Source organism: Delphinus delphis, chromosome 11 (genome assembly GCF_949987515.2).
Source record: "Delphinus delphis chromosome 11, mDelDel1.2, whole genome shotgun sequence".
NCBI lineage: Eukaryota > Metazoa > Chordata > Mammalia > Artiodactyla > Delphinidae > Delphinus > Delphinus delphis.
Window position 1 is genome coordinate 26,106,935 of NC_082693.1, and position 12,602 is coordinate 26,119,536.

The following is a 12,602-nucleotide window of genomic DNA, read 5'->3' on the forward strand; positions in this document are numbered from 1 at the left end:
GTGCACTCATACACGTGGATGATTCGAGGAACACCAAAGACAAGGTTCAGGAACATCTGCAAAGCACTTTCAGGCATAGAACATACCAGGCAGCACTCAGAGAAGGATTTTTTAGGAAGCCGTGCAGGAGGAGGTGGACCCTGATCCCACTCCCAGAATGCCATGGAGTTCTGACAGACCACAAGTTCCCCGGAAGGCTAAGAGGATGGAGAAGTGCCAATGACAGAAAAGCAAAAAAAGAAAAGGACAGGGAGAAAGAGACAGCAAAACAAGCATGCATATGATAAAGTCACAGCAGAAGGGAAGGGAGAGAAGAAATACAGCAGCACAAAAGAAAAGCAGTAGACAGGCTATGCGTCAGTTCTTAAGAAAATGTTTAAAATCATATATATATACATGAACACATCAACAAAGAGCAATATATATATTTGGAATGCTGTTTTCTGCTTTATTTCTACCCATCTGAGTTTAGAAAATAGTTAACGGATTTTCTGACTGTATTTTCTTTTGATCACAAGAAAAAATAAAAACTTACTTATCATTATCATTATTCAAATGTGTAATTACCGTTTTGTTTTCAAGTAGTACAAATAAAGCATAAAGATCTCAATTTAAAATAATTTAAAAACACTCCTAAAAATGGTGTCAGCAAGCCAAGGACAAAGCACAGGCAAATGTATCTTTACTTACTAAGTTTAAATTATGCTTGAAACTTAGAAAGTCTACGCTTCTTATAGCTTTTTTTCCCTGTGGGAGACACACTGACCAAAAATGTATCCTAAGCTTAGCCTTTACTTGATGTGGTACACAGGGTGACTTGTTTTACAGCCTTATTTTAGATGTATTAAAATTACAAAAAATGGAAAAAAAGGTGCTTTCAGCTATGTCAGTATAAAAGGATTACTATTTTAAAACAAAATTGAACCGATTCTTTTAGAAGAACACAAAAGAACCTACACAATGACACCTGCTGGGCTAAGTAAGCCTAGTTCACAGTTCTTGCATCAAGGCATCCCGGGAGGGCAGCCCACATACCTCCCTCAAGTCGTTGTCCAGCCCAACGTGCTCGGAATGTTGGCGAAGGCGGTCTTTCCGGCGCTGTGCAGTGGCACTCCGACTTACCCAGCGACTGAAAGAACAGAAGGGGTAGGTTAAAAGAAACAACGCAACAAAAAAAAATGTGATCACTTGTCTTTAAAATAGAAAGAATGTACTGTTGAAAACCAAAGACCAACAATACTTATTTTTCAATCAATTCTTTTTAAAAATATATAGCAGCTTTATTGAGATGTCATTTAGATACATACAATTCACCCATTTAAAGTAACCAATTCAATGGTTTTTAGTATATTCATAGAGATATGCAATCATCACCACAATCAATGCTTTGTTGAAACCAAGGTTAAAAAATGCACAGTAGCTGTAATGATCTTCTCTTTTCCACCTTATCTGCCCAACAGAATCCCAAACCTGGATAGGCACTACCCTCTCACTTCCTTTTAAAATATCCATGCAAATTAGTTATTGATCTCCCTCATGACTACCATGAACCACTTTACCTGCCCTTTATCAACTTTCCCTCACTCGCCATTCCCAAACCTCTCACTTTATCCTCAAGAGCCTCCACTCAACTGATGACCCAGCCTTGCCTCCCTCTTCCTACTCTCTACTTCAATGACGCACACACGCAAACCCCTCATCTTTCTTCTAATCCCAAAGTATAATGTATATTGGCCACAACTATTGCTTCCACCAGGATCCCTGACCAGTTCTCTCTTGCCTCCTCCAATCTGCTCCATTAGAAACCTCCTGTGCCATATCTCCAATTTTTCTCTCTCAACTGAGTATTGCCCTTCAGCTTACAAGTATGCTGACATGCGATAGTTACATTTAAAACTGTTTCCTCACTCTTCTCATGTAAACATTCTTAAGAAAAGTTTAGATGTAAGGCCTCTACTTATTTATCTTTGGATATTTTGTTCATCTCAAATCAGCTTCTTCCCCTGAAAATGCTCTTGAAGCCATTTATAGCCCTCACTGCCAATCCAATGGCTATTCTTCAATTCTTAGCTTACTTAAACTCTCTGCTGATCACCCTTTCTACCTTAAAACTCCAGTTGTCTTCAACTACCTCAGTGCTTCCAATAGGATAAGCTCTCTCACCTTTGAGCCTCTGAAGATGAAGTTTTCTCCCAACTTCTATTCATCTCTCAGACAGCTTTAGATGCTACACAGGAAGTCTTCTATGGTTCTTCCAAATCTGAATTAGCTACCCCTCTTATACTCTCCAATTGTAGCATTTATCACAGTGTGTTATAATTACTTATCTCTATTTTCTATACAATCCTCTCTACTATAAACGCTTGAAGGGTTGGTATCATGTCTTTCAGCCATTTTATTTGCAGAGTCAACTACATCACCTGCCCCTTCTATAAATATACCCTAAATAAATGTAATCAGAGACACAGTCTAATATTTAGGTTTATAGACGTTCATCACAGCATATATGCAATAACCAATTCTGTGTTTCCATTATTCTAAGACTCACATTTTGGTTTTTAAATGTTCCTGAAACTAGGATGAATCTACTATTTCATATACATGTTTAAAGTATAATTTTTCCAAAAAGCTTTTGAATTAATAGCAGATCTTACAACCAACAGTTACTTAGAATCAAGTAAATGTGCTCAAAGCAACCCAAATGTTCAACAGTAGGAGGTGCTATATAATGAAACATCATATAGTCATTTAAAAAAATTAAGTTACTAGGAATATCAATAATATGGGAGAGTACTCATGATACAATAATGAATGAAAAAGCAGGATACAACACTGTGTAAGCATTTTCTACTTTTGTAAAAAACAAAACAAGTATGGACATGCACACATATCAGGATCCATGCAATGGAAGGGCATAAAACCAAATGTTAACATCTCATGGTGATGGCATTATAGGTGGTTTTATTTTTATTTACAATTAATTTTTTATTGAGGTATAGTTGATATACAATATTATACAAGTTTCAGGTATACAACAAAGTGATTCACAATTTTTATTATTTTTTTTAGTTAAAAAATTTTATTTATTTAGTTTAGTTTGCATCGGGTCTTAGTTGTGGCATGCGGGATCTTTCGTCGTGGCGTGCGTGCTTCTCTCTAGTTGTGGCGCGCGGGCTTAGTTCCCCTGGGGCACGTGGGATCTTAGTTCCCGGACCAGGAATCGAACCAATGTCCCCTGAATTGGAAGGCAGATTCTTAGCCACTGGACCACTAGGGAAGTCCCAAAGTGAGCCACAATTTTTAAAGGTCATATCATATTCCATTTACAGTTATTATAAAATATTGGGTACATTTCCTGTGTTGTACAGTATTATCCTTGTAGCACATTTATTTTGTGCATAGTAGTTTGTACTTCTTAATTCCCTCCTCCTATCTTGTCCCTCCCTGCTTTGCTCTCCCCACTGGTAACCACTAGTTTGTTCTCTGTATCTGTGAATCTGTTTCTGTTTTGTTATGTTCACTAATTTGTTTTATTTTTTAGATTCCACATATAAGTGATATCATTATTTGTCTTTCTCTGACTTATTTCACTTAGCATAATACCCTCCATGTCCATCCATGTTGTTGCAAATTGCCATTCTTTTTTTTTTTTTTGCGGTATGCGGGCCTCTCACTGTTGTGGCCTCTCCCGCCATGGAGCACAGGCTCCAGACACGCAGGCTCAGTGGCCATGGCTCACGGGTCCAGCTGCTCCGTGGCATGTGGGATCTTCCCAGACCGGGGCACGACCCCGTGTCCCCTGCATAGGCAGGCGGACTCTCAACCACTGCACCACCAGGGAAGCCCTTTCATTCTTTTTTATGGCTGAGTAATATTCCATTGTGTGTATATGTGTGTGTGTGTGTGTGTGTGTACACACACACATCACATCTTCTGTATCCTCATCTGTTGATGGACACTTAGGTTGCTTTCATATCTTGGCAATTATAAATAATGCTGCTATGAACATTTATTTATTTTTATAGTTGTGCGCCACAACTAGAGAGAAGCATGCACGCCACAACAAAAGATCTCGCATGCCACAACTAAGACCCGATGCAAACAAAAATAAATAAATTGGGGTGCATGTATCTTTTCGAATTCGTGTTTTCTGTTTTTTCAGGTAAATACCCAGAAGTGGAAATGCTATAAAATATAGCAGTAGAACTATAAAATAGTTCTATTTTTAGTTTTTTAAGAAACATCCATACTGTTTTCCTTAGTGACCTCACTGATTACGTTCCCACCAATAGTGCACGAGGGTTCCATTTTCTCCACATCCTCACCAACGTTTGTTATTTGTGGTCCTCTTGATAACAGCCATTTTGACAGGTGTGAACTGATACCTCTCTGGTTTTAATTTGCACTTCTTTGATGATTAATGATGTTGAGCATCTTTCCTGTGCCTGTTGGCCATCTGTGTATGTCTTCTTTGGAAAAATGTCTATTCAGGTCTTCTACCCATTTTTTTTTTTTTTTGCGGTACGTGGGCCTCTCACCGCTGTGGCCTCTCCCGCTGTGGAGCACAGGCTCCGGACACGCAGGCCCAGCGGCCACGGCCCACAGGCCCAGCCGCTCCGCAGCACGTGGGATCCCCCCGTACCGGGGCACGAACCCGCGTTCCCTGCATCAGCAGGCGGACTCTCAACCACTGCGCCACCAGGGAAGCCCTGCCCATTTTTTAATTGCGTTGTTTGTTTTTTTGATGTTGAGTTGTATGAGCTGTTTATTTGTGTTGGATATTAATTCCTTATTGGTCATATCATTTGCAAATATTTTCTCCCATTCAGTAGCTTGTCTTTTGGTTTTGTTGATGGTTTCCTTTGCTATGCAAAAGTTTTTAAGTTTAATTAGGTCTTATTTATTTATTTTCGCTTTTATTTCCTTTGCTCTAGGAGACAGATCTAAAAAATATTGCTATTTATGTCAAAGAGTGTTCTGCCTATGTTTCCTTCATATATCAAACTATTTAAAAAGATTTCTCAGGTCTTGACTTATCATCCCCATGACTGTATTCATTGTACTATTCTAGAAAATATTTACTGTTGAGTATATCCCTGACAGCACAGAGCTATACACGAGTTAAGAAATGAATTTATACTTTTGCCATTCAGCGAAAGTCATATTGCATTACTGACAATCCACAATTTAAAATTTTCTTATTAATGAAGTATCCAATTTACAAAAAGCTTAAAATGAGAATGCTGCTTCTTTTGTTGCTTTTTAAATAACTTATGCATGGCTTTAGTTTCAAACTGACGAATCATCTCGTTTCAGTCTGCTATTTAGAGGAACACTGAATAATTATTATAAAAATGGTAGCAAAGGAAGGTAACCCCTCTTAAAATAGTGTTTGTTTGTTTTTTTCTAAAGAATAGGTTTATAGCAGGAAAAAAAGGTACAAAGATCTAGTGACAGATCTTTGAAGTAGAATCCTTGGAAATGTCCCTAAAGCAAAAGATCAATAAAAGACTGTAAAAAGGATACAAAGAGAATTGGGTGACTGAAAAGGAAGATCCAGAAAAAAAGCGTATCAAGACACTGACAAAGATTCTCTGCTTGACCAAACTTTAGTCAGACTCCTAACCCTTCCTAAGCCCATTTGTGCACTTCTTTGTAAAATTCACTTTTAGCAAGAACCTAGCTAAGTCAGTTTAGCAGAAACCATCTCCCCTCTCATTATATGATCATTCTGGATATCTGATCAGGTTCTGAATTCTCCACCATCCCCCAGGTGATGTCTAATCACCTAGGCCTGCCTTCCACAAGAATCCTGGTAGGTCAGTTTAGTCAGAATCCCCCATACCCATGATGTTTCCTCTTAGTAATTTTCTATCCGCTGACCTCCACTCTGCTCCTTGGTGATAAATTCCCACTTGTCCATGCAGTATTCAGAGAAGCCTCTAATCTCCCTCTCCACTGCAAGACCCCATTGCGGTGGTCCCTACACCTTGAATAAAGGTGCCCCTCCGCCTTGAATAAAGTCTGTCTTACCATCTTCAACAAGTGTCATGAATATTTTTTTAACAGCTCTGAAGCAAAATATAAATACCAGCTGATGAACTTATATAATAAATAAAGAGGAAGGGTAAAATATAAGTAACACAATGTACAAAGACCTGGAGGCCTTGGAAACAGCCTTGTAGCAAAAAACAGTCAGTGTAAGATAGTAAAATTTGTTCAGGGTTTTAAAAAATTAGGGTTACTGGGCAAGGTGGTTCAAATAAATAGCAAAAATATGAAATAGATTATAAACACCAGCTGATAAACTTATATAATGAATAAAGGAAGGAGCAGAATACACATGGATGAACATTTCTCCTGGCAGGCAAAGTGGAAAAGCACAGAAGATAAGGATAAATATTAATTTACAGGATATAACTAGCATCTCACTCTGTGAGACAAAACGCCCAGTTTAATTTTATTTTCAAAACAGGGAAATGAGCATCTACTTAAGAAAATTACTATGAAGTCCACATATTCCTGGTCTTGTTAAGTAATTAATTTATTCTTTGCATAATTAAACCTCATTTCTAAGCATAATTTTACCAAAGATGACCACATTTGCTGAAATGCTAAAGACTGCTTATTTGCTTTTGCTTTGTAAGTAGTGTATGAAATTCTTACAGTTGATCAACCATTTGTACAGGCACGGTTATAAATCCCTTTACCCTGTAATTAGTTCTGACATCTATTCTCTTTCAGACTACAATCTAGCTGAAAATGTAATGCTTGGGGCTCTGTGTGGAAATGGGGAGATTATATATAAGATTAAAAGCAATAAAATATGGCATTTGAAAATTGAAATCTTCCCTTCTAAGCACTCCTTACTTCCTTTCCCTTCCTTTATTTTTCTTCACAAACCTTATCGCTTTCTGACAGGTTACTTATTTTACATATTAAGTTTTTTTGTTTGCGTCCTCATGTTGAAAGCAGGGATTTTTGTTATTTTGTTCACTGCTAAACTCCCAATGAACAGGACAGTGTCTCACATATAGTAGGGGGTCCCATAAATATTTGCCAAATGAATGAATGAGCACTCTAATGCTATCAAAAGGAAATAAAAACCATTTAAATTAATAGTCTACTCATATCAAATTGATTCAAAAAATTAGGATAATCTATAAACATAAGAAAAAAATGAATAAACTGATGACTAGTCATTCACTTCTGAAAAATAGAACACTGTATCCAGTACAATCATCTGTAAAGTCTGAATCCCCATAATGGTCAACATCTCTTAGCACATTTTAAGTTCAGTGTTTATAAAAGCAGGGATAGCTCTTCACTAGAAGGTGAAACCCTGTAAATTAACTAAGGTAAGTAAGGTAAAATTTTCAGTCATTAGCTATTTACCTCCATCTTGTAAGCAGCATATTAAATTCTCTCTACAGCCTTCCTACCCAAGACTTTAGCATAAACGCTTGCGTTTCTACAGGAGGGGCCGCCTTTCTAGTGAATCATCCTCCTTTACTGTCTTCATTAAAGTTCAAACAACCTATTTAAATAAAAGAGTTCAATCAAATAAAGCTTTTAAAAAATCCACAATTCTTTCACTTTACTGCATAGTGATCCTTTTCCAAATATGTAAAAGAATGCTGGTACTGAAGATTTTCCAGACCTTTCCACAGTTTTTATGAATGAGACACCATGAACGTGGTGCCAGGAATAAGGAGACCTGGGTTCTAATCCTAACCCTGCCATTAACCCAAAAGTGTACTCTTACCAACATATAACGATGACACTACTTCGGGGTTAGGCTATTTGATCTCAATCTTTTCTTCATGAAGCAAGATGGCACCTGAGAATGTATCTTGCTTCCCAAATTATTATCTTATCTTCTTTTGGGTCCACCCCTCTTTTTTTTTTTTTTTTTTTTTTTTTCCGGTATGTGGGCCTCTCACTGTTGTGGCCTCTCCTGTTGCAGAGCACAGGCTCCGGACGCTCAGGCTCAGCGGCCATGGCTCACGGGCCCAGCCGCTCTGCGGCATGTGGGACCCTCCCGGACCAGGGCACGAGCCCGTGTCCCCTTCATCGGCAGGCGGACTCTCAACCACTGCGCCACCAGGGAAGCCCCGGGTCCACCCCTCTTAACAGAGCCCAGTGTGAGGTAGAAGTGAGGCATCTGAGGGCTCTTTCATTCTGAAAGATCATTAGGTTGATATGACAGGCTGTTGCTAAACTCCCTTACGTTCCATATTTTAGGCTATTCAAAATTTCTTGGGGGCTACCAAAGCAAAACATCCAATTCCAGAAGTAACAAAAGGCACACGTCACCTTTATATTAGAGTAACAGAGCCAGGCAGTATATGTAGTATAATGGTTAAGTGCTTGGGCCCCTGAATCAGCAGACCTAGGTTTGAATCCTAGTTTCACCACTTCCTACTATGTGACCTTGAAGCAAGCTGTTGACTGTCTCTGAGACTCAATCTTAAAATGGGTAAAGCAATATAGGCTTTATATGTAGGGATATGCTTGTAATAAGGATCAATGAGCAATGTACTTAATGCAGTCAGAAGAGACGCCAGTGCAGACTGGCTTAATAATATTAGCTATTAGCAGCATCTCCACAACCAACACTCTCTTGGAATGGAGAAGGCTCCACTGGCAGGGAAGATAATGCTTTCTGAAAGCAGAAAAAATGGGTTACAAGGAAGGATAATTACTTTAAGTGAAGCAGTGATGAAAATTTCCAAATTTTTTGACTGAGACCTCAAAAGGGGCAGATATTTATAATGATACACACAAGCACACCTCATTTTATTGCACTTCAAAGATACTGCATTTTTTACAGATTGAAAGTTTGTGGCAACCCTGTGTTGTCAGATGACAGCTAGCGTTTTTTAGCAATAAAGTATTTTAAGATATGTATATGTAAAAAAAAATAGACATAATGTTATTCTACACTTAATAGACAACAGCATAGCGTAAACATAACTTTTATATGCACTGGGAAACCAAAAACTTCTTGCTTTATTGCTATATTCACTTTACGGTGGTGGTCTGGAAACAAAACCATAATATCTCTGAGGTATGCCAGTACTAGACTCTGAAAGCAAAGGAAACAGCAATGTATATAGTACTGTAACTGTTTTCCTTAATTCATATACACCATCTTTTTTCCTTTGATGTGTTTGCTATCACTGTAGTTTTCTCACGTGTAGACCTAAATGAATCAGTAATTTTGACACATTTCAGAAACACATTTAAAGGAACACCTTTAGCTGGGAAAATGGTAAGGGTTTCATTCCTTTAGGTTATTAAAAATAGGACAGTAACTATACAAACACAAGATATACAAATATTACCACATATATATGCAGCCCAAGAAACTCCAAGTAGCACAATACTTAGCTTAGTATGTGTTTAATAAATTAAACCAAGCATTACCATCACATATGATAAAGATAATTTACTAAGTTTTCTTTTTTCCTGACCAATAAAATCATGACAATCATTACGGGAAATAAAGAGGTTAAGTACCAAAACTTCCCCAACATGTAGCTCAGCAGATCATATGTTAGACAGAAACAGCATACTTTAAAGCCATCTTTCAAGAACTTGCATATTATTATTTAGATTGGGCCATTTAGATTAAAAGGCATAATTCCACCTGTCTTATTCCCCTCACTGATTCTCTACTTGCCTTCTGGCTCAACGCCACTTCCATTTTATACACCCAATCTCTACCACAGTCTTCTATCTCATTTGTTGGCCACTGCCTGGCTCCTCCCTTTCCTTCTCTGAGCCTCTTTAATAAAATCACAGATGTTATAGAATGTTATTAAATGAGAAAAGGGGCAAGTGATTCCAAGCTGTCCAAGGATCCTAAGCTGGTTAGTGGTCAGGAATGAACTAAATTCCAGAACTGCTGATTTCCAATTCAAAGGCTTCTTTCCAACTTACCATATTCCCCATTAATACTCTCCTTTGAGTTCTTTTCTTGTAAAATCCTTCTTTATTACATTCTTGTGTTCAGCTAAAATCAAGAATTCCCCTAAATCCAAATAACTTCTCAATTCTAACCATATTCAGATATTTTCTGAGTGGAATCATCTACCATAAAAAATGATATGGTTTACCTTTATTTTTGGTTGTTTTGTAATTTCTGCACTTGATACTTAAAAGTACAGAATGGTGTCATGGGTTGAATTGTGTCTCGCTAAAAGATAAGTTGAAGTCTTTTTTTAAAAATTAATTAATTAATTAATTAATTAATTTTGGCTGCGTTGGATCTTCATTCCTGCCTGCGGGCTTTCTCTAGTTGCGGCGAGAGGGAGCTACTCTTCATTGAGGTGTGCGGGCTTCTCATTGTGGTGGTTTCTCTTGTTGCGGAGCACGGGCTCTAGGCACACGGGCTTCAGCAGCTGTGGCACGTGGGCTCAGTAGTTGTGGCTCATGAGCTCTAGAGCACAGGCTCAGTAGTTGTGGTGCATGGGCTCTGTACTTGTGGCACACGGGGGCTTAGTTGCCCTGCGGCATGTGGGATCTTCCCGGACCAGGGCTTGAACCAGTGTCCACTGCATTGGCAGGCGGATTCTTAACCACTGAGCCACCAGGGAAGCCCCAAGATATGCTGAAGTCTTAATTCCAACACCTGTGGATATCACCTTATTTGGAAAGAGGATCTTTGCACATGTAATCAAGTTAAGATGAGGGCATTTAGGGTGGGCCCTAATCCAACATAACTGTTGTCCTTATAAGAGGAGAGTGGACACAGAGGGATGGCAGCCTTGTGAAGAGGAGGCAGAGACTGAGTTATGCTCCTGTAAGACAAACAATGCCTGGGGCTACCAGAAGTGGGAAGGGGCAAGGAAGGGTCCTTTCCTACAGGCTTTGGAGGCAGCATGGTGCTGCCAATACCTTGATTTTGGACTTCTAGCTTCCAGAACTATGAAAGAATAAATTTCTCTTGTTTTAAGCCACCAAGTTTATAGTACTTTGTTACAGCAGTCCTAGGAAACTAATACAGACAGTGAAGGCATAACTTTTCTAATTCCATTAGACAGTATTAGCATTATATTTAAAACACAGTCATTTAAAATGAAACTATTCCCATGTGCACATTACTTCAACAAGAGAAAAATATCTAGGCTTTGGATTTTCTTACATGATGGAATTAAAAGTCAAATACTCATTGAGTGTCAATTCATATTTCAAGCAGATTAATTTGGTCTTTGAAAAAGTAATGACTGATAAAATGTTTAACAGTTAAGCATTCCCCATTAGAGCACTGCGCCCTTCATTCACTCCTTCAACCAACTATTTAAGTGAAGAACATGCTTACTTGTTATTAGCTGGTCCTGTTGCCAAGACATCAGACTGTAACTTTGGAAAGAACCCTTGCTCATATTTGCCTTGACCAATTTTCATGTCAAGTAGATGTGGGTGGATTGCAGTGTGATCCATTTTCATCAGTCGCTGCTCAATTGACTGGGCTATAAATTAAATTCATAACATATTAGAGACATTTCACTGGCTAAACCTTAAAAAATAATGCTTCCTCCATTCATGCAGTGACAAGAAACTCGACCTTTCTGATAGTCTGAAATAGATTTTTACAAAAGCTCTTCAGAAATCACGTATAATGTTAAGTATAAAAAGGTTAGTTTTAAGTAAATACTAGATAATTCATTTTCATACTATTTTCTGCATTTGTCAAAAGCAGGGCAGCGGGGTTAAAAAAAAATCTATAATTTAGTATTGAAACAGTTTCCCTTAAGTGGGAAATTCAATATTCTTAATGAAAATATGGTTCTAAGTACAACATTAAAGAAAATGATGGCAAATAAAATATTTTCCTTGAGCTGAAAGATAAAGGGAAGAAAAAAGCAAGCACTGTAGCCTTATGTTACTTTATTTCTTTGTGCAAAGATCCATTAAATATTCATGCTTCTCCATTTGTAAAAACAAGGAACTGTGTAAAGTTTATCACCTCACTTTTAGCAACACATTCTCATTAGTAGGAGTCATTTAGGAGTGTTTATTAGATCAAAAGGCATAATGCAGAGAAAAATAAAATAAGCAGGCATTTAGAAAATGTCCAGGGGATAAGAAGCTGCCTTTTGAAGAATAAAATAGGCCAGAGTTAAAAAATAGGAATTACTCAACATTTCTATTTTAAAACCACATAAAGTTGAGAGATGTTTCAAAGGCCCAGGAAACAGTGAACTATTTCTCTGGTAAAAAATCTGATCTTAAATGCCTTTATCAACTGAATTTTCAAGAAAAAATATAATACTTGTGAAGCAAGATTAGGTCTCCCATCCCTTGACTAGAGATTACTGCAAGGAGAACAAGCAGTAAGTGTGGTTGTGTGATAAACAGAACACACCATGGGAACTGCCAATCTTGGGATTTGAGAGAAGTAAACAGGTATTTTTACAAATATTTCATAGAATCAGTTTATTTTGCCCCACTCAATACCAGCTGATTGAGTATTGCTGGTTCTTCCCCATATATACTCTAGAAAAATTTCTGTTTTGGATGGGGAGGGGTCTGTCCATGACACAATTCACTCTTGTCAAATGGAGCTGCTTAAGACCATCTTATGTGAGATGGAT

At 37.9% G+C, this 12,602-nt stretch overlaps 1 protein-coding gene across 2 annotated transcripts in view; it reads right to left on the bottom strand.

The window, feature by feature from the left end:
• DENND5B (DENN domain containing 5B) overlaps positions 1-12,602 on the bottom strand; it is a 209,227-nt gene that overhangs the window by 46,465 nt on the left and 150,160 nt on the right. For both annotated transcript variants that reach the window (XM_060024548.1, XM_060024547.1), the window contains 2 exons: positions 11,327-11,477; positions 1,036-1,129 (listed from right to left, as the gene is read on the bottom strand). In XM_060024548.1, coding sequence (XP_059880531.1) covers positions 1,036-1,129; positions 11,327-11,477 — 245 coding nt within the window. The remainder of the gene's footprint in view (positions 1-1,035; positions 1,130-11,326; positions 11,478-12,602) is intronic.